The sequence below is a fragment of the Anoplopoma fimbria genome, chromosome 11 (genome assembly GCF_027596085.1).
Source record: "Anoplopoma fimbria isolate UVic2021 breed Golden Eagle Sablefish chromosome 11, Afim_UVic_2022, whole genome shotgun sequence".
Classification (NCBI taxonomy): Eukaryota; Metazoa; Chordata; class Actinopteri; order Perciformes; family Anoplopomatidae; genus Anoplopoma; species Anoplopoma fimbria.
In genome coordinates this window covers 19,796,459-19,821,214 of record NC_072459.1, presented here as the reverse complement: position 1 = coordinate 19,821,214, position 24,756 = coordinate 19,796,459, and the positions used below count along the sequence as shown (strand labels likewise).

General features: G+C 39.1%; 2 protein-coding genes across 2 annotated transcripts; both read left to right on the top strand.

Annotated features, from left to right (window-relative positions):
• The first annotated feature begins 97 nt into the window (after positions 1-97).
• cln3 (CLN3 lysosomal/endosomal transmembrane protein, battenin) lies at positions 98-16,714 on the top strand. Its single transcript, XM_054608316.1, has 15 exons — positions 98-329; positions 422-464; positions 1,102-1,198; positions 1,335-1,418; positions 2,488-2,567; positions 4,075-4,160; positions 5,371-5,443; positions 6,282-6,425; positions 7,129-7,268; positions 10,890-10,945; positions 11,039-11,107; positions 11,222-11,277; positions 11,380-11,473; positions 13,008-13,148; positions 14,389-16,714. The coding sequence occupies exons 1-15, from the start codon at positions 275-277 to the stop codon at positions 14,503-14,505; spliced, it is 1,335 nt and encodes a 444-aa protein (XP_054464291.1). The 5' UTR covers positions 98-274; the 3' UTR covers positions 14,506-16,714.
• A 688-nt stretch (positions 16,715-17,402) lies between these two features.
• On the top strand, positions 17,403-24,525 carry LOC129099141 (serine/threonine-protein phosphatase 4 catalytic subunit B-like). The gene is given in 10 exon segments (XM_054608320.1): positions 17,403-17,855; positions 18,539-18,831; positions 19,322-19,373; positions 19,467-19,517; positions 21,366-21,467; positions 21,577-21,750; positions 21,890-22,016; positions 22,663-22,677; positions 22,680-22,851; positions 23,455-24,525. Coding segments are annotated over 9 exon segments (933 nt in total). The 5' UTR covers positions 17,403-17,855; positions 18,539-18,721; the 3' UTR covers positions 23,585-24,525.
• Positions 24,526-24,756: the final 231 nt, after the last annotated feature.

The following is a 24,756-nucleotide window of genomic DNA, read 5'->3' as shown; positions in this document are numbered from 1 at the left end:
CTAAATAGCATCACCGAATGGGAACGTTAAAGGGTGGGTTTTGTTTCTGCGGGAACTTATTTTTATGAGACACCGTTGGTGTCAGCTACTTCTGAAGCGTCTATGGCTGGAGCCTAAAAAACACAGTGCTGAATAATCCGCGGGAGCTGTTAGACCCTACGATGTACCCGGTGTTATTCGGGTAGTTTTAGTCGTTAGCCCGGTCCAACGTTAGCCCGGTATCGGTATCGGTATCGGTAGTTCGGTTCGTTTTCTCCTGCGCTGCTCTGTAAACATGGAGCAGACGGCCAGCGTCAACGCAGAGCCCGTTCACCGTCCGGACATTGATGGTGGGTCAGCAGTTTGTTTCACTCGCCTGAAAAATATCAAATTACAAACATATGTGGCGTTTGGGTCGCTAATTGTCTTGTTTATCTTTTAGTTGTAGGTACTTGCACAAAATGGCGCAACTGGAGTGGATTTTGGTGAGTGTTTATTTGTTTTAAATAAGCTGAAAGTGTTCGTTTTTCAGAAACCACGGCTGGAATAACAGCGACGTTTACTGAGACAAACTATTAAACTAATGCCCCCATTTTTATTTTTCAACTAACGCTACACTGAATGTATTGCGTTCTTCAAGGTGACAGATGTGAGCCAGTATTAACTAGATATAAAATTAAACTAGTCAACTTAAGTTCTAAGTATCCATCAAGCCCACAGCTTCCTGTTAGCATTGGTAAAGTTACATCCATACATTCCTACATTCACTTTCAGACAAATATAAACTTTCTGTTTAATTAGTCACAAATAGCTATTGCAATCTGGTAAAAGTGCTTATTAGTGCTTGATTACCAACTGAAATAGGTCAATGTCAAAAATAGTCAATTATCAAATGATGACGTTGCATTCTAAGCCTTGTATGCACGTATTTAATTAAATACATTTTTTATGGAGGAAAAAATCTTGCAAAGACAACATTAGTCACTGATGCATTAAGAGGTTTAAAGTGTATGATTTAGACTTTTCTGACAGAAACCACTGAGCCAGTGGCTTAGTTATTGATGCATGTCAATCTGCTGACCCTGTATTATCTTACCTCCTCCTTTGATTATCTTCCCCCAGGCTCCTTGGATTGTGCAACAACTTTGCATATGTGGTAATGCTTAGCGCCGCCCATGACATCCTCAAAAAACAAGAGTCCCAAAACGGCACGGCATCTGTAAGAAGGCAAATTTGTATTTAAATTATTGTCTATTGCTTGTTATTGCTAATGGATTAAAACTTTAATATAGACTTAATGCGAGAAGCAAATTATTTACTTTATTATCTTTTTCCTTCCCTTTTTATATATAAAGACTTCACCCACATTGGCCGTGGAATTCCAAGGTGGGAACAGTAGCAACAGTAGCCGCTATGACTGCAATCCTGTCTCCACTGCGGTAAAGACATTCACTACACAACAGGGAATATCCTTAACCAGTCTGTACACGTTGACAGAGGATTATTAGCTTCTCACAAGAGGGATGTTTGGTGTATTTTCTCAAGATTTCCTCAGCCGTCATTTAGCAGTGGAGAGTTTGTCCTTTTACAGAGTAATTAGACTCTCAAACTTTTTTCAGCTGAAAGTCAATGTCATTAGGTAGTGTTGGTCAGGTCCACATCTTGACACTTTAGTGCAAAGTTTTCTACATATTGTTATAATAAGCATATTGACTGACTTTAATTGGTTGAAACCAAGATATTGCAATTATATTTTGCTCCTGGCTGATCTGGAGGCAGGTGACGTATATAGAGGCAGCTTTCTTCATCAAATAATCCCCTCTGGTGCTCCTGTAAAACCAACAAACAAACCCTCTGCAGGCTACGGAGAGAGAGAAGTGTTGGTGTTGAGAGGCAGTTACCCTTTCAATAAGCCTGTGAATCGCTTAAGCTAATCACAAGCATGCACATAGCTATTACTAAAGCTAATCGCTTGGATACACATATCCGAGCCTTGCATGTTAACTGAAATTAAAATGTTTATAAATTTATACTGTATTTTTCACTATAACAGTCCCTCTACAGAACTCTTACCTAACCATAATCACAACAATAGTTGGCTTGCTAGCGATTAGCATAAGCTAATTGAAAGTTTAACGGTTCTTATGAGAAAATATAGTGATTTAAACACAGTAAGGTCTGGCTAAATGTCAAGAAACGTAGACTAAGCCCAGCGGCTCATGTGGAGTTATTGTTCCTGTAGCATGAAACCATGGTGGAATTAACAAGCTAGCTAGACACATGCCCTGTCCATGTTCATAGTTAATTCATGTTCTAGAGGCATTCTTTGAATTTCCAGGGTAGAGGTACTTTAGCCAAAGTACCTCTAAATATGTTTTAGGCAAGCAATAACTAAGACAAGTAAACAGGTAGTGAAACTAATTTGGCGAACTAAAAATGAAAGTACCAGAATGGGGAAAAACTCCTCAGCTTTGGTCTGAGTGACAGCTTCAATGCTTCTCTCCTCAGGCTGTGCTGTTAGCTGACATCCTCCCAACGCTCGTAATCAAGTTGTCTGCTCCCTTTGTGATCCACAAACTGCCTTATGGGTAAGAAAATCACTTGTTCATAAGGAAATCCATATCATTCCATATTTGAAACATCCAACAGTCATCCCATAATTTATTGTTATACAGAAACATTTTTAGAAGTTTTAAATTTCTGGTTACTTTTGTGCCTCATGTTACTTTTTGTCAAATGTTACTAATTTTCAAATGGTGGCAAAGGCCTTCGCTTCATTTAGAACTAGTTTATGTCAACTTAACTCTTCTTCCATGTTGCCCTGCTGTCTTGATACATTTAGCATGATGTCACTGTGGGAAATTTCCACTTAAAATAAACAACTTTTGGGGGCACTCTTAAAAAGTAATAAATAGTCTATAACATTTCTGATTTAAAAATGAGAATTGAGCCAGGATTAAAGTGCATATAGTAATCACCGCCTTTTGAGAATAAAGCACATATCATAAATATAGATAGTGGTTGAAATACTGCAGTTGAACATATTTGCATGCCTAATTTCATCCCAAAATTTGTCTCCCTGCTGACCTGTTTCAGCACTGATAAAATTGAATTATTGTGTCGACCATCCAGCATTACACCATTTCTTTGTAGACCTAAAAATTGTGTTCTAGATTTGGAACTTGGGCTCAATACCATCAATAACATAAGCACTGACCGCCATACTTTTCAACTTAAAGACCTCAATTTCTGGGGACTTTTAAGGGGGGACAGTACAGGTGAATAGAGTAAAAAATGTAACTAATAGATATCGCCATTAATCTTCCCCAGGTGATTACTTACGTAAAGACAGTTATTTATTGTATTACACGATTTCTGAAATGTTATGCTTAAATATGCAAGTTAGGCATTAAATAATGCTAACAGTTGGTGAATTTTGAAGAAATCTACAGGCCCAAATAGACAAAGTAATAAAATACACAACTTAATGTTTGTTTTGGATGTTTTCTTTCCACTTTTTTATTCCCATAACGAGATGCTATGGAAGGAAAATAGGCCAAAATCTCTAAATCGACCAGTGCATTAAGAACATTTTTATGAAAGAAACTGCAACAGCATTTCATGTTAAAATCAAAAAAAAATCTTTAACTTATACTGCCTTAAGGACTCTCAGACAAAGCAACAACGGCACCACTGCGCTCTGAAACCCATTTCTCTTTCTTTCTAGAGATCTTGGTGGCAATTTTTGCCCCTCGATCCCTGTCTTTAGGGGCATGATGTACATTAATTCATTATTTCTCTCCTTCCACATAGCTGTTTTTGTATCGGTGCGATGACACTCAAACACTTGCTTTGTACTGGTACCACAGATGTTTGTGTGTCTCGGCTACAATGCTTCCCTTTCCTTTATTTATTTATCTTAAAAAGTGTTCAGTTTTAGCGATTGCTGCTTGTTTTCAGTGCCTTCTCTAAGTAACTGGATAATAAATAGAGAAAAAAGAATATTGTTCAAGCAAAAGCACAATCCCTTATGTTTTGTGCTATATGAGTATTGTACTGTGTTGTAAATGTACTCTGTAATTCCTGTTTTTCCAGTATTCGAGTGTTGTTCTGTGCCATCATGGCAGCAACGAGTTTCCTCCTGGTGTCCTTCTCCTCAGCCGTGTGGATGAGCATTCTAGGTAAAGCAATTTTTTTCATCTATTATTGGTGGTATTGGGGTTGGAGCTGTCAGTCATTCTGATAACGGATTAGATACAGCTTAATATATTCTCACTTTCATTTCCTGTCGTGTTATCTGGACGGTTGCAGCTGCGGTTATTCTGCAGAATTATGATACCATTTTAGTCCTATCGTGACTCGCTGCTAGAAGTTTTTTATCACCATGCTAAGACTGATCAGTGAGCTGATGTTTAAGGTCAGGTTCATGTTTTTACATACCCTTTTTTTTTTTTTTTTTAAATAACTTCTTTCTAAAGTCTGTAGCAAATTAATCTAAAGCCTGTAAATTGGTAAAAAATAACCTTTCAGGTACCTCTGATGTTCTTGTAATGCATAAATATATATATACATATATATGTACATACTAGTATAGTTTGGGATACAAGTAATGTTTTTCGTGATCTACATGACTCACAAAAACGCATTCGATACATTAAAAGGAATGAAGCTCCATCGAGTTTATCCTGGACTTCTGTTGAGTTCAGTTAGTCTCCTCTTCAGACCTGCTTCAATTTCTCATCCACACAGAATATCTATTTTTGTTTCAAAAATGGCGGTCACAAACTTGGTCTTGTTGGTCGAGATAATCCCCAGCCCCTGGTGTAAGTGGTTCTTAGCTTCTACACCAGCAAAGTGTTTGGCGCTGCTCTGGAACTGGTTTCCCGGACGACAGACGGTTTCTTTGGCGGTCGGAAAAAACAATAAGCCCTCGAAAAGGAGTACAGGAGGCCCTTTGGGACCCTATGGACAACCCCCGTTGCTCCGACTCTCTGTGTACTGTGTATACAAAAATAACACGCAGTGATGTTGCAAAATGACGACTATTGAATGTCCAAAATCTCAATTTATGATGGAGTAAACCAATCCATTAACTACATATAGGTAGAAGTGAATGAGTGATTTGTAAACAGCTGAGTCAACTGACCAGATGTTAAGTGTTGCAGGGAAAAGTTTTCCGCCATCCAAGGAACTTTTTTTATTTTATTTTGGATTTGCTAGAAAAAGCACAACTGAAACTAATTAAATGAAAGTCCCTGTCGGACATGAAAGTGAGCCACAATCTAAAGTTGAATTCAAATTTGATTCATCTTTTCTTTGTCGCACAAAGAAATGAGCCCTCTGTGATCATTAACAATATCTGTCCTTCCCGCTCTTCCACTGTGTCTCTAGGTGTGATCTTTGCCAGTATCGGAGCTGGACTGGGAGAACTGACCTTCCTCTCCCTCACTGTCTACTTCAGCAGGTAAACACTTAGCCGACCTCAGACTCAAATCACTGTCTCTCATCAGTAGAAGTTGGGATGGCATGTACCTTAACTGTAAGGTATAGTCTGTTAATAGAAACTGGCTCTAACATTAGAGCATTATATGACTGCATTCTATTATATCAATAATGATTATTGGCTGTTTCAAAAAACATTCAAAAACCGAGAACATGATGTTAAAAGCAAGGCAGTATGTTTTCAAACATGTAATTTAATTTACAGCAAATTGTAATATTTAATTCCAGAGTTATGTTAGTGCTCTGTGATGCATTTGTATGGAAGACTATTTCTGCCAGCAAAGAAATGTAATAGGTACAGAATCACATAAATATTCACTGTGAAGTAAAAAAGAAAAAAATGATACTAAGATTATTAAAACTATGACTAAGCAAATTCTAATGACAACTTTTAAAGTAAAAAATATGCAAATATGACTTGATGTGATTCCTATAATTTGATTTGCCATGGGTGTTTTAATTTGTAATATCCCTAACCTTTGAAACCTTTTATTTTCTTTCCCTGATGAAAATCAGCTTTGAGGCTGTTTAAAAAAACTTATTTCTTTTTGGAAAACTTTTTTAGGAAAATCTAACATCCTTTATTTCAGACTTATGTTCATGAATGTGTGTTTTTTCTGGCACTTGAATCTGAAACCCCTGGTGTCAGAGCTTCTGACACCAGAGCTTCCTTAAAGGAAGAGGCTTTGAAACAGTTCCTCTTTACAACCCACAATGCTATGTGACATGGCATTGTGGGATTGTCCCATTAAACACAGTATCTAACTATCCACTAATGCTGGTTCTCCCACCCGATTCAGGGATGTACTCGGAGGTTGGAGCTCAGGCACTGGCGGCGCCGGTGTGGGCGGAGCCTTCCTCTACTCGGGCCTCACCCAGTTCGGCCTGTCGCCCCAGGTTACGCTTCTCACCATGCTGGTGGTCCCGTTGACGTTGTTGCTAAGGTGAGTGCTGAGGTACAAAGATGATGAGCTGATGAGGATTTGACATATTCACACATCCTACATCTATAATATAAGAACAGTAAGATACCAAATATGTTCCCACTTTATCTTAGATTAAGTTCTGACTCGTGTGTGTATAGACACAAGAAGTACTACCCTGATTTGACTTATTGCATATTTGTTGCACACATCCTTACATCTATAATATTGTTTTCGTAGAACAGCTAAGATACTTGTTTAAGAAAGGAATGCACTATGACTTCCCACTCTTATCCTATGTTGAATTAAGTTCTGATAAAAGCGTCTGCTAAATGATGTGTAATGTAATGTATAGACAAAGTATAGACAGAGAGATTCTGTGCTGAGGCATGTCACACATTTCACCCTATAGACAGCCGGAGCTGCAAGGTTACAATAGTAATTGCACTATTTTACGTTTTGTTTTAGACTTTTGAATCACAGTCAATATGAAAAAGTCCAAAGAGACTATCTACTTTTTAAAAATATTATCTTTATGTTATTGTTACTATATTAATCACAAATTTTGGATTCCACAATCAATTAAACCGGACTTTCTTTCAGTCCTTACATCTGTGTCTTAGCTTTTTTTCCCCCTCTGTTCCTTTCTCATCTTTAACTTACAGTTCAAATGATGTTATGTGTTGTTGTTTTATTTTTCTTCTTATCCCAACACCACCACCAGCTATTTCTTCCTGCTGGTTGTTCCACCTTCGTTGCCTCAGTGGAGAGTCAGGGCGACGGAGTACACTGCCGTGGGCTCAGAGGACAGACGGGCTCTGATGGATGAATCGGAGGAGGAGGAGCAGGAGAAGTCAACCCCAGGTACATCGACATGCACTGCAAATGTTAAAAACATAATACTAATTGATAATCATTTCAAAAAAAGAAAATACAGAGAACAAATCCAGTAAGAGTAGAAAGAGTTTAGAAATGCATCGATATATATATATTGTTTTGTTGCGTTAGCTGCAGTTGCGCAATACTTTTATTTTGGAGGCCTAGTCGCAGTGCATTGCTGCAATCCAATCAGATAGTAATCAAAGCATGTGCTCTTCATACTTCATGCTCTTTCCATTAGACACAGGGCTTTTTTTTTTAATCAGTGGTGAAAAACATGGTCAGATTTGAGGGCTGATAACGTCAAAGGCCCCAATAGTTTTATCTTGGTTTGGTTGGTGGACACACACACACAGAAATCTGTATGTGGGTTTGCGTGGGGAAACCGATAAATGTCAGATGTTCTCTGCTCTGTGTAGCTGTGAAAACTGATATCTACAAAACAGATATTTAAACTCACTGTGTAATTAATAAAGATAGCTTTGATACTACTAGGCTAGTACTCCCCCTGTGACGTTAAGTCTTTGAAAAAACTGGGGACAACTGTCTCTCGGAGCAGCGAGGCAAGTACTTGTATTAACTGGCAGGTTTAGCAGCAATTTAACAACACCATGAATAACATTTACCACAAGAACACAAAATCATATTTGTGTTCTTATGTGTGTGGGTCTGTGGGTGTCTGGGTGGGGTGCCATAACATAAAGTCGGAATACATACATTGGACGCTTCAAAGTTGCAATTGAAAAAAAATATATACACTGCCCTGTCCATAACGTTAACTATTATGGATCGCAGAGCAAAGTCTAGGTGAGTAGGCAAATGGGGACAGGGATGTGGGGAGTCCGGTCCATGGAAAAGGGGGAAAACTGGTTTCCACATTAAGGATTTAATATTCACTTGTGGCTTCACTTGTGGCTTGTGCTCATCAAAACCCCTAAAACCGCTGGCGGGATGAAAAGGCATTAACTTCACCGTTAATCCTAGCCAGAAGCTGTATTAACTATCATAATCGTCAGATATTCACCTTTCTGACGGTCTGTGAACACATCATGTGTGACGAACTCTTTCGTCAGAAAAAGCAACCAAACTAAGCTTAAAATATTTATATTTCATCAAAAACATTTTATTCTAAATTTCTCATTTTTTAAATCTTGCCCTGAATAAACCGTTTGAAGTAACCAGATCTTGTAAAAAACATTACAATTTGAGCTCCTCTGAGAAACTATGAAATCCATGATTGACTCACCTGATACCAAAAGTCACGTGACAAAAAACTCTTGTAAATGGAGCTGCAGGCTGCTGAACGCAGAGAGGAGAGGCTGTAAGTAGAGGATGTAAAATGTGAATAGCTCAATGTATACAAACTTGTCAGGAAGGCCAGCAGTGTGCTGGGGTGTCCACTGGATACGGTGGAGGTGGTGGGAGACAGGAGGATGATGGCCAAGCTGTCATCCCTGATGAACAACACCTCCCACCCCATGCAGGACACTCTGGCAGCTCTGTGCAGCTCCTTCAGCCACCGGCTGCTTCACCCCCGGTGTGTGAAGGAGAGGTACCGCAGGTCCTTCCTTCCTGCTGCTGTCAGGCTGCACAACCAACTCTGCTCCCAGCAGACCACATGACACATGACAATAAAAACATGACAATAAAAACATGACAATAAAAACCTGTGCAATACAATACACCGTGCAATTTATATTTATAGCTATAATAGTTTTTCTATCTGTACATATAATATTTCAGTTATTGTGGATTTTTTTTTACTGTTTTTTATTGCTTATTTATAATACTTGTTTTTTTATTTCATTTTATTTTTATCTTGTCTTTCTTTTACTGTCTCTTGTGTGTACTTTACCCTATGCTGCTGTAATCCTGCAAATTTCCCCGCTGCGGGACTAATAAAGGATTATCTTATCTTATCTTATACAGCGGGTAAAATAAGTATTGAACATACTGATGGCATTGGTTACAGAAGGATTTCTAAACTTCTGAATGTTCCAGTGAGCACTGTTGGGGCCATAATCCGGAAATGGAAAGAACATCATTCACCATAAACCGGCCACGACCAGGTGCTCCTCGCAAGATTTCTGACAGAGGAGTGAAAATAATTATCAGAAGAGTTGTCCAAGAGCCAAGGACCACTTGTGCAGAGCTTCAGAAAGACCTGGAATTAGTTGGTCCAATTGTTTCAAAGAAAACAATAAGTAATGCATTCAACCGCCGTGGCCTGTATGCCCGCTCACCACGCAAGACTCCATTGCTGAAGAAAAAGCATGTTGAAGCTCGTTTAAAGTTTGCTGCACAACATTTAGACAAGCCTGTGAAATACTGGGAGAATATAGTCTGGTCAGATGAGACCAAAATTGAACTCTTTGGATGCCATAATACACACCATGTTTGGAGGTCAAATGGCACTGCACATCACCCCAAAAACACCATACCAACAGTGAAGTTTGGAGGTGGGAACATCATGGTGTGGGGCTGTTTTTCAGCATACGGCACTGGCAAACTTCATATAATTGAAGGAAGGATGAATGGAAAAATGTACAGAGACATTCTTGATAAAAGTCTGCTGCCATCTACCAGGATGATGAAGATGAAACGAGGGTGGACATTTCAGCAAGACAATGATCCCAAACACACAGCCAAGGAAACTCTCAATTGGTTTCAGAGAAAGAAAATAAAGCTGCTAGAATGGCCCAGCCAATCACCTGACTTGAATCCAATAGAGAATCTATGGAAAGAACTAAAGATCAGAGTTCATAGAAGAGGCCCACGGAACCTTCAAGATTTGAAGACTGTTTGTGTGGAAGAATGGGCCAAAATCACACCTGAGCAATGCATGCGACTAGTTTGTCCATACAGGAGGCGTCTTGAAGCTTTCATTACCAACAAAGGCTTTTGTAGGAAGTATTAAATGCATTTCAGTAAGCGTGTTCAATACTTTTTCCCTGTGTCATTCCATTTTATTCCACAAAACTTAATTTCTGAACTTATTTGTTTTGTTTTCTTTGTGTGTATGGATTACTTGGGTTGTTACCAACATCTGGTGAACATTTCATGTCATTAGAACCTTTAGAAATATATTTACCTAGAAAAATGGTGACGTGTTCAATACTTATTTTACCCGCTGTATATATATATCGTAGAGCCTCCATTTTTTTTTCCATTATTGCTAACACTTATAAAAATGTTGGATATATAAATTCTGTTGTTTGACAAATATTTGTAAAATATATCCAATAATAATGCATAATATGTCCATAAAGGTGGAGGACTTATATGTTGCAGTAAAAATCAAGGCCACAGAGAACAAATGTGAAAAAAACCCAAAAACTCCCCGAAGCTGCTTGGGGTTAAGAGGGTTAACGGGGCTGAGTTTACCTTCATGCGAAAACATCTCTTCTTCAAAAATTGCCTTAATATCGTTGTGAGAACAAACGACCATCGATCATCCCTTTTAATCATTGATTTTTGATCCGATCGACACAGGCCTCTGACAAAATCCTGTGGTGTTGTCATTGTGAGTGTTGATGTTACTGTATTGTAAATACCGCTGTATGTTATTGAATAACTACACAGGCCATGTTCTCTCCTTCCATGTAGCAGAGGACAGGACCGTCGGACCTCTCACCCTCACAGAGAAACTTCATGTCATCAAAGTAAGTTCACCCCTCGATTTTTTTTTTTTTTTTTTTTATAAACGTGAGTATTGGTCTGGTTGTTATTTTACTTCACCTGATTCCTGTGAGCAGGGCCTGCTGAGGTTCGTGTTCCCTCTTGGACTGGTCTACTTCGCTGAGTACTTCATCAACCAGGGCCTGGTAGGTTCTCCAGTGTCCCCTGGTGTCCCCTACATCTCACTGCATGTTGTTAGAATTACAGCAAATTTTGTGATAATATTGAGCCCAGAATAATGTCGACGTTTCCTTTCCCAGATGGAGCTCATGTATTTCCCCAAATTCTTCCTGTCCCATGCAGAGCAGTATCGCTGGTCAGTTAACCTCACTATAATATTACTCTGAAGGAACAACTTTATTTAAATTGTCTAAAGATGTTTACTTCATATTGAGTTATTGATTGTGTGTGTGTTCAGGTACCAGACGCTGTACCAAGTGGGTGTGTTGGTGTCTCGATCGTCCCTGTGCTGTGTGAAGATCAGGAAACTGTGGGCTGTCTCTTTGCTTCAGGTGAGAAATAAAGTTAAAAGGGATGTTTTGGATGAAATAAAATACTTTTCATATAAAAATATTTGCAAAATGTTGCCAACATCAAATAACAATGTTATTTAGGTGGATATTCCTTTAATTTCCACATGTGGCAACTAAATATGGTTGGGCCAACTAACTTGGTCAAGGTTTTTTATTAAAGGCATTGTTTTTCATGCACTGGTCAAGTTAGATATTTTTGGCTATTAAGCTTCCATAACAAGTCTTCTTTTAGACTAGTGGAAAGGAAACATCCAAAATAGACATTTAGGTGTTCATTTTACTGCTTTGTCTCTTTGGGTCTGTAGATTTCACCTAAATTCACCAAAAGTTACCATTAGATAATGCCTCGTTGCATATTTAAACATAACATTTCCGAAAACTTGTCATACAAAATAATTATCTTAATGTCAGTAATCACCTGGTGAAGTTTCATGGTGATATCTATAATTTAATTATTTTTACTATATTCACCTGTAGTGTCTTCAACACAAAATAAAATAAAATAATCCTTTATTAGTCCCACAGCGGGGAAATTTGCAGGATTACAGCAGCAGAGAGGATGGTGCAAACAAGAGACATAAGTAAAAAAACAAGATCAAAACAAATATTAAAAATAAGTAATAACACAGTAAGGAATAATAAATCAGTAAAAAACTTTAAAAATCCACAATAACTAAAATATTATACAAACAGACAGAATAATTTTAGTATTGCACAGTGGATTGCACATGTATGTAATTTTACAAAAGATATCTTTAAGGCTTTTTTTTTTAATTCTGAGCCAGAAATCTCCACTTCAGGAGCACTCACATACACCAAACTTTCCAATTTCATTCCTCTATATATTCTGAATGTTTTTTATTCTTAAAAACATGGCTGTTAACATTTTTTTCAGATTTTTTGAGTGAGATAAAGATATATATATAAAATCCCTTCTGTATAAGCTTTTGACTTTAATACAGTGCCTTGTAAGAGTGTTCAACCCACTTTAAGTGTGTTCTCTTTTGTTCCATTACAACTTGAAATTAAAAACATTTTCTTATTTGAATTTATTGTGACTGACCTTCACAAAACAATCAAAAGTGAAGTGAAGTGAAATCATTTTTTTTCTTTTTAAAAAAATAAAATTCTAAAAAAAGGATAAACGTGAAAAGTGTTGTGTAAATTTGTTCACCCGCTTTGTTACGAAGCCTTAAATAAGATCTGATGCCACCGATTACCTTCAGAAGTGACATAATAAGTTAAGTCCATCTGTATGCAATCTAAGTGTCACATGATCCAACAGAACTTTGATTTATTGTTTTAATTGAGAGACCCCCTAGCCAAAGAAAACGACATTGTGCGTTTAAGGGCATCTTAATGTTCTTCTTTTAGTGCAAATGTACCGAACAGTTTTTTTCAATACTGAATCGATAGCGGCTTCAACAGAAAGTTCCACATCAGCTGCAGCCATGTTGTTTACCCAAATCATTTGTAACATAGACATTGATCACCAGGCTCCCCCCCCCCGCAGGTGGTGAACGCAGTGCTGCTCCTGTTCGCAGTGCGTTACCAGTTCCTGCCCAGTGCCTGGATGGTGTTCCCTATCGTCTTCTATGAGGGCCTGCTGGGTGGAGCGGCGTACGTCAACACCTTCTACTTCATCAGCAAGGAGGTCAGGTCCACTTTCTGTCTGTCGGTTTGTTTATCAGGGAATCCAGCTGTCACTGAAAGCAGCTGTTAATGTTAACTTAACACTTACAGGTGTAACCTGCCACTCTTTTTTTCAACTGCTTCTACATACATGTTATTTTTGACTTATCAAGTTACTGTCAATGAAAGTCAGTACTTCCTGCATATGTTTCACATTAAAATAAACATCTGCAGGAGGTGTTGAATCTTTGACGTGAGCTCAACGGCATTCAGAAGAACGGAAAAGTGAAAGGGATCAGACACAGCTGTCTTATTGGATTTGAAAAAAAGGCCGGTGAATGTAGAGAATAAGGGATGCAGAGAAGTGGATTGGTGCTTTCATTAATCACAGGTAGAACAGTTGTAATGGCCTTTTTACTGGCAAACCAAAAAGTTGAGAGGAAAACTTCAGCTAGTTCAGAAGAGAGAGCACATCACACCTGTTTTAGCTCCCCTACACAAAATCTACTACTACTTATGTAGGCAGGCGTCTTAAATAATGTTAAAGGTTTATATCTTTTTCTACTACCATTTTTACTACTTTAATTTCTCCTTTTTATTGGACCTTTTGTTCTATTTTTATGAACTTACGCATAACTTTAACGCACTTTGAGCTGCATTTATGTATGAAAGGTGCAATACAATCAAAGTTGTTTATTATTATTATTGCTACTGTTATTATTATTATTATTATTATTGTGGATAGGTGTGTGTATGTTTGTGGGTGTATTACTCATGTTGTGGGGACATAAATCTGTTTACACAGTAACATTGTGGGGACTCCCCTGTTCTTTTAGGGATGTAAATAATAACATTTTATAGTGAAGACGTGGTTTAAGGTTTAGGTTAAGGTTAAGGTTAAAGTTAGGGTAAGGGTTGGAATTAGGCACGTGGCGGTTATGGGTTAGGGTAATTAAGAATTAATGTACGTCAATAGCCCCCTTTCGATCACAGGACTTTCCCCAGAAACCTTTTGAAGAACTCTCTGTCCAGAGTCAAAATGAGGTTCTGGGGACATTTAACCCCCCCAAAAGGTCCTGGTTGAGTCTGGGGGTAGTACTCTCTGAAAGTACAGGAACTTTTGGGGCGGGGTTTGCAGGGATGACCATCCCTGATTAGTCAAACACACAGAGCCTCCTCCTGCAGCTGTGACGTTTATTATTCCACATTAAATGTCTCGGTGTGTGTGTCTCCATCCTGACGTCTGTCTTTTCCCCCCACAGACCGGAGACAGACACAGGGAGTTCGCCATGGCCGCCGCCAGCGTGGGAGACAGTCTGGGCATAGCTGTGGCCGGACTCACCGCTTTCCCCGTCCACAGATACTTCTGCTCCCTATGACCCCAGCCCACACACCGACCAGCAGGGTGATAAGGCAGACGTGGGTGCGTTCTATTTGAAGGTTGTTGGTTTTTATTATTTAAAATAAGTTGAGACAATCTCACAAATAGAGACTTTACTCCTACATATAAATATCGACTGCACATATTGTATTAATTCCCAATCACCACCAGTGAGTCACGTATAGAGAGGGGGACTCGCTTACCAACTGATCCTTTTCACCTATTATTCCATGACTAAATAATGTGTTTGGAGTTTGCTCGTTTGCACAAACTGCACTAAGAGTCTGTTGCCTGCACAGAAAAAATTGACTATGCAGAAAATATCCAAATCTGGTTTCTCAGACCAACCAATACTAGCTGAGCATTAACCTGGAAATGTCCGGTCTACCTCCAAATGATGAGCAACCAAGCGTTTATTTAATAATCAGAATATTTGCTAAAAAAAATTTAAAACACTGTTTCTGAATGACGGGACAGAGAGAAGCATCTATTTAAAAATTACACCGAACGTATCTTTATCATATAGTTTGAAGAGAATACTTAATATATTCCTTTAAGATAAGTCATTTTGCTAAGCTCATTTATTATTACTAAAATAATATTAAGTGTTTACATCTAACTTCCTTTATACAATATGACCTAGAGCAAATTTACAACACTTAAAAATTGTGATGATAATGAGACATTTAATATTTAGTCTTTGTGATGCCATCATTACATTTTGATGTTGGCACACAACAAAGAGTACTGAAAGTTGCAACACCATGACATTCATTTTTGGCTCAACACAGTTGACGTCATGGTAACAGAGTTTCCTCTCTGAAACGAGGAGATCCAGAGGTTAGAAGATGAAATAGTTGTATTGTGCATTGCGTATTGAATCGGGTTATATTTCTGACTGACATGCGTTGTTTATTTTTGTTTTGCTTCTCAGTCACTGGTACTGTTAAAACGGGTCTTCACTTTTTTATAACGGCTTATGGAAGATAACAAAGATCTTTTGTGTGGATTAGCATTTTATATTTTCTAAACTGTAACAATGTGGAAAACAGGACAATATCTAGAGCTGCATAATATTTTCAATGTATATGAAGTCAGTGAAAAGGTGTCGTAACAAACGACCATAGAGACATTTTTCAGGGTATGCCCGTCAACATTTTTTTGTTTTTGCGATTAAATTTCTATTTTTCAATTCTGGTGGGGTATAACGGCATATCATCAGCATTTACATCAATCTGTAACAGTGAAAATGGATCATAAGCACACAAGAAATGGTATTGTTCATCCACGTCTATTATTACATTCATCCACTGCCCAACAAAGGAATCTTATTTCCCCTCGAGCCTTTAGAATGTCCCCTCCTCCCTTCCTCCAGCCCAGATGGCTCATGGGTAAGACAACCCAACACACACAAACCCAAAAAAAGCTGAACAATTTAATAATTGAAATATAATTATGTGTACAAAAAGGAAAATAAAAGTAGAAGAAAATAAATACATAAATAAAAAGAATCTTGAATTACAATATATTATAAAAATCTTCGGATACATTGTTTCGGAATGAAAGCGTCATATTTACCCAAACAGTTTTCCCTTTAATCGACTGATGCCCGTTCTTTAAGTCAACATTCCAGACCTTGATCAATGTTGACTTAAAAAACACCCACTGACGGACATGTAGGTTCTTGAAACTTCTTGTACTTATTAGATACAGAGCCCTGCCATTTGGGTTTGTATAACTGAGGAGTGGATGTATGGGAAGAGCTTTTTTTCTTCCCCCAACAGAACTCCATGAGCTTGTCTACACTGTTAACACCACCAGAACATTTTGTTGTCCACTCTTTTGCTCATGTTTTTCTCACGTACGACTGTTTTGCTCCAAAACTCAGTTTTTCTGGTTTCTGAAAGTTAACTATGTTTAAAATATGGAAGTATTTTATTATAATGATGTACTTTGCCCATGTACACAGCTTGTTTTCACATAAACATGTGCACATTCCTACTGAAATGTTATCTACCTACCTACATTTCGTATTATGCTGCTACTGTTGAACTTACTTACAACTGACTGATTAAGTTTTTAAGCCTGTGCTTGTTTGATACATTCTTTTGTTGAAATTTTTAAGTGGCGTATCAAGGCTTAAAAATTGGATAGAGAATGGTTAATTATCATGTATAATACAAAATGTTAATAAATTTGCAAATGCAATTTAAAAATGTGGTTTTCTTGTTATAAAGTTAGCCAGCAGGATACTGGGATTGCAGTGTGATTATTACTTTTGGTCATTTGAAATGACCCAGCATGATGATGATGATGATGATGATGATAAAGTTGGACCAATCTATTAGCGAGTCACTCAAACACACATCTGCTTGCCACCTGTGGATTATTATATCGAAGGTTTCACTCAAACCATTTTGCTCTTAACAGATTGTCTTGAATAACCAATTAATCGGCTGATTATTTTCTTAATTCTCGATTAATTAAGTCATTGTTTGGTGAAATCAAGGAGTTTTGGGTATTTTTACTTGAGAAATGACTTAAACGATTAATCGATTCTCGACAATTTTCTGTTGACTGATGTCTTCAGCTCAAGTTTACATATAATTAAACTAATAGTTGAGCAACATTTTAGGAATTATGTGGATGTGCATCTAGGAATAACATTTAAAGATCCACTTGAAATAAATACTGTGCTTTGAATAATTAGTTTGGGATGGGTTTATTTTACAATACAAAGGTAAATTTCCTCCAAATAAAATTATTAAATTGACATATATTGCTTCTCATATATCATATTGATAAATCCAGAATCTCAGAATATGTTTACCAGCAAGACACAAGATGTCTCCTGTTTTACTGAGAGATCCCTCCTCAGTTCACCGGAGGCTTCAGGTTTTTACGTCACAGTTTTGTGGACTGCGTATTGGACAATGATTGGTTGTTCCTGCTGGTTGTGATCTGATCTGCACAGACCGTATACCGTTCACCCAGTAAAGGCCAAACATCCAAGTGACGTAGAAATTGCAAAATAAACTTTTGACTGGAGGGGGCTTTAATTCACCATTTGCTGTATCGTTCATCCCCAAGCTTCCTCACGTCTTCATTCGCCCTTCACTTCATTGAACCGTGAGCTGTCTTCTCCACGCACTCGACCCAGGCTGTGCCGAGCGATGCGCGTTCCCCACACCGGAAGTCACAGTCAAGTCGTTCGCGTTCATGAGCACGGCAGGACTGAACCGGCAAAGACGATAGTTACCGGGGGGAAGAAAAGGAGCCGGTGGACCAACTCCACGGAATGAAACATAAGTGTTTGCTTGTCACCGGTCTGTTGTCGTTCACGTAACGGTATGTACGCCTCCGAGGGTTTTATCGAATTATCGGCGTTGTGTGATACGTTTTAGATATGTGTTGCTAGCATTAGCATTAGCTAGCTAATGCTAGCTTGCTCGCCACATTAGCCGAGAAGCGCTAGCCAGTGTTGACTCCGTCCGGTGTCCCGACAGCCGTGGTTAGCGAGCTAACATACAGCATTTCCTCAGCTAAGCTAAATACGCTTCTTCATTTCATTTACGCGCTAAGCGTGTGCAGTTTTCCCGTCACCAGCTGGTCGACATGAGCGTTAACCAGTGGGACAGACTCCCAATCTAACTGGTTGGCTAAGTTATCATAAAGATCAGTTGTTCGCTGACGTCGTTAGCGGTGATGTAAGCTAGCATGCTAACGGTTAGCTCGCTACTTAGCTACGCCCATAGGCCTCGCATTCCTGGACGAATAACGTCAGTTCTCCGGTGCATTGTTTAGCCGGGTTCAGTGTAACGTTCAGTAAACGAATAATGGAAAGCGAGCTGCCTATTGTTATGAATTCAATAACGTGAATCGTTTAGTAAGCAACTCAAGTTCAAGTTAACAAGCAGTCAGGTTAGCAAACGTTAGCTAAACCTGCTTCTCCGATGAGTGAATGAAGTTGCTTTGTTTTGCCGTTTGTTTAACGTCATTGTTGAATTGTTTCCCATCTTTTCCGATTTCAGTTTTTTATTTGGAACATCTCAGCAAGAGGCGGACGTTCAGGTGTTGAGTGCCCGGACCGTTTCCGAGGAAGGAGCGCGTTGTGACCGTCCGCTCTGTTGCCTGGGGAAGAGAGTCGGTTCTCGTGCTGACCCCGGCCCGTGACCAGAGGAGTGTGGGACCATAGTGTGTGAGCAGCTCTCCCTATGTGTGTCACAATGGGGGACATCAGTGACCTGGACCGACAGATAGAGCAGCTCAGACGCTGTGAGCTCATTAAAGAAAACGAAGTCAAAGCACTGTGTGCCAAAGCCAGGTAATAAGTTAGTAGTGTTTTTATCAGACTTTTTGACTCATGATACATCTATGTAACACATAAAGCAATTTGAAGCAATTAATTAAGCTGTGCCGTATGGCATAATATATATTAATTGTGTTTACCACGTACTAATCTTGAGGGGAGACACAATGTATGCAAAATGGGATGTCCGTGAAACTGTGACGCTTGAATGTCCAATGACGTACAACTTAAATTTAAACAAAAATAAGGAAAAAACATTTCCCCAAAGATTGAGTACTCTTTGTTTTCACCAAAATCCATATAAATATAGTATCTCAAAATCTGCTTAGTTAGTTTGTTGTATGACATCTGGGAACAGCTCGTGCTGTTCTTTTTCTGGGATGCGTTTGATTTTCTTTCCCCATGAAATAAGTTGTCCTACTGGAGTGCAAAAGTTTTGCTCTTCCCATGAAATAAGTTAAAATAAGGTAGTTGACAAATCCTTTTTCAATGTGTGTGTTTTCAGAGAGATTTTGGTTGAAGAAAGCAACGTTCAGAGAGTAGACTCTCCTGTCACAGTAAGTATAATCTTCTTTTTGCTCTTGTTTGCTTAGGATTTAACCAAAAGTTGATCAAATATGGTAATTTTTCTCCTGTTTTTTTTGTCATAGGTGTGTGGTGATATACATGGTCAGTTCTATGACTTGAAGGAGCTGTTTAGAGTAAGTTTCTTTTTACACACTTCTCACTACAGACTTCAGGCCTTTACACGGGGCGTGCAGGAATAAACAACACTAAAATGCAAAATACTCGTCTGTGAAAATGTATCAAAACTATTCATACTGGCCATCATGTGACATACTGGAAAATAATAATAATAGGGTTGAATAAATTTACACTGACAGATGACCAACTGCTGGGATCCTATTGAGGCTAAAACTTTTTTGTTGTGTTTCCTTTTGGCAAAATATTCTGAGTGAATTTGCGTTCCCCCTGGCAAACCGTTATGCAGTGTATATGTCTTATGTTTTTTATTGTGAAAGGGAAGGATTGGAATTGTTCTGCACTGCCTTTGTCAAGGTTTAAAGGAGTAATAAAGTTTGCCTTCTTGGTTTGTAGGCACCTCCCTGTTGTTGTACAATATAGTTTGTTTTTAATATGTATGTACCATACAACAAGAATGGTTGGTGCCTTAATTCTTAGTGCGAAAGCCCGAAAAACTCTTCATTGCTCTGGAAAAAAAATAACGTTGCTTGACCCAAGCGTAATATTCAAGTTCTGTGTGTAAGTATTCATGACAAAAAACAGTTCTAAATACATGCAAATTAATTGCACAAAAGATGCGATTAATTCGCTGGTGTGTAAAGGCCTTTGGTTGTCACATTTTTATTTGTCAGCGGGTTGTATTTTAAAGTTGGCTAGTGGTGCCAGACAGAGATGCACATATTCTTAACCTTATTCAAGTGCAACATGCCGAATATACAACGTCGAACTCCAGTCCTAAAGATTAATTAGTTGCTTGGTTATCGTAATACTATTATGATGGTTGCAATCTGATAATATATTTTTTTAAATGTCATCCTTAACTTCACTGCAGGTGGTGTTATAACTTCAGAGCACCATCAGCAATGTCCTAAATACGCTAAAAAATGCTAAAGAGTTGGTTTTTTTTAATATATATATATTCCTTCATTACGCTGCTTACTACTGTGATTATATGAATCGTTTGTCATATACATTGAATGTGTTGTATCTCTTATGCTGTTCATTCTGTACACATGGCATCTATTGCATTCTGTCCATCCTGGGAGAAGGATCCCTCCTCTGTCGCTCTCCCATAGGTTTCTTCCTTTTTTCTCCCTGTTAAAGGGGTTTTTTAGGGTAGTTGGAGGATGTCGCATGTGTATAAATTGTAAAGCCCTCTGAGGCAAATTTGTGATTTTGGGCTATACAAAAAAAACTGAATTGAATTGAAGTTACAATGCCATAAATAATAAAAGAAAAATGTAGATAACTTATTTTACAAAAATTGGCAAACAATTTGTATATGTTCTTGATGAAATATAACAATTTAGGACAAGTGTCGGTTCTTTGTTTGTTACACATGATGTGTTCAAAGACTGTCTGAAAGATGAAAATCTGACAATGAGTTTTTACCGGCAACCAAAATGTTGTGGTACCGAGGGTTAAAACACTATTTTAATGCAAATGCGCTAAATTCAGTCTGACATATTTACAGCTGCAGTCAATCTTGACAGCCCCCCTCCCCTCCTTGATGGCTAAAAATCCAAATCAGATTGTGGATAGTGGAAAAGGGAGGTTTTGTTTTTGTTAACAGGATTTCACATAAGATAGATGACAAAGATAAATCTTGTAGCATTGTGGGGCTTGAAGGACATGCTCTGGATGGAGTCTGCTGTTGGGCTCTTGTTTGTATAGGGGAGCAGCACTTCAGTCAAACTGGTGCCAGGTCCAGTCCCACTGTAAATGGTGATGGCATCAATGTAGTGTTGACACATTTAACATAAACGGTGTTTAACTACTTTGTCTCAACTCCTTCCACATGACAGGTGGGTGGCGACGTCCCAGAGACAAATTACCTCTTCATGGGTGACTTTGTGGACAGAGGCTTCTACAGCGTGGAGACCTTCCTTCTTCTGCTAGCTCTTAAGGTACACATGATTTTTGATTCATTTTTCTCAGAGATCTGTTTTGGAGAAGAGATTTCTTGAGGATTTACGAAATGAAATCCCCCTTTGTGCTCATCTCTTTGCTCCCCAGGTGCGCTATCCAGACAGGATAACCTTGATTCGGGGAAACCACGAGTCCCGGCAAATCACCCAGGTCTACGGCTTCTACGACGAGTGCCTCCGCAAGTACGGCTCAGTCACAGTCTGGAGATACTGCACGGAGATATTTGACTACCTGTCCCTCTCTGCTATCATCGACGGCAAGGTGAGATAACAGAGACTCAAATGTTTACGTGATGGTGTTACTTCTCTGATAGCTGGTTGAGCAACTTCTCAGATTCCCATATGCCATCATGTGAGCTTCCATCAGATGAGTTGATACAGTCCTCTCTTTGTCCCCTCAGATATTCTGTGTGCACGGCGGCTTGTCTCCTTCTATCCAGACACTGGACCAGATCCGGACCATCGACAGGAAACAGGAAGTTCCCCATGACGGGCCCATGTGTGACCTCCTGTGGTCAGACCCTGAAGGTATACAGGCATCCTGTCAAGCCTTTTGAACATTGAATTAATAACCCATATGTTGGTGATTGCTCAAGGAAACAATTTGGCATGATGAAGGGAAGGGAATGTGCCACACTTGATACTTCAATGTGACCTGCCTGATCGTATAGTAATTAGAACGACTTAAAAATGGTGGATACATTTTTAATTTACTTAACATTTTTCAAAGTGAACTTCCCTTGTTATTTTCTTTTGTTTATAAAATAGTTTTTGTCAATAAGCAAAATCAGGGAATGTGGGTTTTCAACAAGCAGCAACCTGTGGTGCTAAGAAATGAAGCTCAAGTGTTAAAAATTGCAGTTCCTCAAATGACCACTTGAGGCTGTCAACCAAAGCGAGTCAATCCTCATAGGCCTCCAAGTTAAAATGCCCAAATTTTACGGGAAAAATAAATGTTTACAGCTTTTTTTCTCTATAACTTATATCCTTGTTAAAGTTATATTGAGGCTTAAAGTTGAGCATAATTGAGGGCCAGGTTGCTAGCTGCTAGCCGTCTCCTCTGCTGCTGGTGCGATGGGACGACCTAAGTCCCATCCAAAGGCAAAGTGTGTAACCATGTAAACCGCTTACTTACAATCCGATCTTCACACTGCTGATATTCTCTCCCCTTCAGACACCACGGGGTGGGGGTAAGTCCAAGAGGCGCTGGCTACTTGTTCGGGAGCGACGTGGTGGCGCAGTTCAACGCCGCCAACGACATCCACATGATCTGTCGAGCGCACCAGCTGGTCATGGAGGGCTACAAGTGGCACTTCAACGAGACAGTGCTCACTGTGTGGTCAGCACCCAACTACTGCTACAGGTATGTCCATGCAGTAAAACTCTTAGCCCTCCAGCCGACTTACTGACAGATCCAGATGTTTACTAAGAAATTTACTAATCCCTTACTAAAATTCTACACAATACCACCAGATGGAGACAGAGGGAATCAAACTATACCATTATCTTTGTCTCATTCATACAAATTTGTGGGAACCTGGTAGAGCACAGTGGGCGTCTGCATTCTCCAATTATCTGCCTGTATAGCATGGAGCTGTTGATTCATATGAATATTGATCAATATTCATTGTGTTTATTGCTGTTTCCGTGTTTTGGGGAGATTAGGTGTATGTCACATGGCTATATGGAAATTAATTGATGACAAAACACTCAGAGTAAGACCGTCTTTATAAATTCTATCATAACTGTTGTATTTTAGTGTTTTCATCAAATGTATAGTTACAGTTGAAGTCAAAGAGTAGGAGAAAACACGCGGTGACAAGCTACAAGCTCTTTGAACAGAGGAATCAGATTTTGCCCTTTCAAATACACACAAGGCTTATTTCAAAGACAGCCTTGTTTTCCGTAGTATGCAAATGATCTGACTGTCCTAACTGGTCCTCCGTCTCTCTCTCCAAACTATCAGGTGTGGCAACGTGGCGGCCATCTTGGAGCTGGACGAGCATCTACAGCGGGAGTTCATCATATTTGAAGCGGCGCCGCAAGAGACCAGAGGCATCCCCTCCAAGAAGCCAGTAGCTGACTATTTCCTGTGAAGTCTCTCGGAGCGGACAGCCACAACGTGTCGAAAAACCCCCTCTGGTACCATTTCACACCACCTGCCCTCCTCCTTCATCATCCTGTCGGTCTGAACTCAGAGCAGTTAGACAGGAAAAAAAACCTGCCAAACAACCCCCACCCCTTGCTGAGCCTCAAACGGCTTCAGCTTGGGAGCGCTGGATTTTTTGCCGCACTGCCCGGAGGCTGACGGAGCAGTCACTGTGAAGGGTGTAGTTGGGCAAGGTGGACACTGGGCCCCACGACTGTTGTCACTTCTCCATTGTTTTCTTTCTCCCCATCAGCCTCCTCTTCCATTTCTCTTTTTGCCCGCTGCGACACTCTCCCACCCCGACTTGAGCTTCACCACTCTTATAGTATTTTTTCCATGACAAACATCGTCAATTAGTTTTTAGAAGTATCTGGAAAGAGTTTTTTTTTTTTCTTCTTCTCTTCGTTTTTAAATATTTGCAGATGTAGGAAGTTAAACAATTGTATCATTTAAAGGGAAACTTTTGCTAATTTTCAACCACCCTCTGTGTAAATCGTAGTTTGTGCGGAGGAACGGCGACCATGAACTGTGATGACACACAGCTGGTTGAAAATTGGCAAAGTGTCCCTTAAGGAATTCCTTCAACGCCTAATTGTCTTTGTTTTTTGTATAATTGTTGCTGCCAGGATTAAATGCAAGATGACGTTCCTCCACCCTCACTTTTTTTGCTCTTATGTTTCTGTTTAACAGTTATCCGTCATGTCACTATTTAACACACACAGTGATGCTGCTGCTCAGCGCCGTCACAAATACAAGAAATAGGATGAACTGGCCAACAGGAGTCACTATATCCACCATTGTTTTCTCTCTTAATTCCTTTTAATCTACAAATCATTGTAGGTCTGTCAATTTTGATATTGTGAGAATAAAGTTTTGTATCAATACTGAGTTCTTTTCAGGGTGTGGTTTAATGACACAGGCATACCAACCATGGCTAACTTCTCAATAACTAGCTCTTAGGGAGAGACGTGTTTAAGGGTCTGCTCGGGTTAAAGCATTAGCACATTTTTCATGTAATCATTTATGAAAAGTACAAAAACATAACTGAACATTTCTTTAAGAAGCCAACCTGATTGGGTATTAACAGTGAGTTTTCATTTCTGTTGAAAAATGTGTCAT

What these genes read in the sequence shown, in the direction of transcription:
- cln3 (XM_054608316.1), top strand. Translation starts at nt 275, where the DNA reads ATGGAGCAGACGGCCAGCGTCAACGCAGAGCCCGTTCACCGTCCGGAC. An exon ending in CCCAAAACGGCACGGCATCT is followed by an intron (nt 1,199 to 1,334) that starts GTAAGAAGGCAA and finishes TTATATATAAAG; the next exon opens with ACTTCACCCACATTGGCCGT. An exon ending in ATCCACAAACTGCCTTATGG is followed by an intron (nt 2,568 to 4,074) that starts GTAAGAAAATCA and finishes CTGTTTTTCCAG; the next exon opens with TATTCGAGTGTTGTTCTGTG.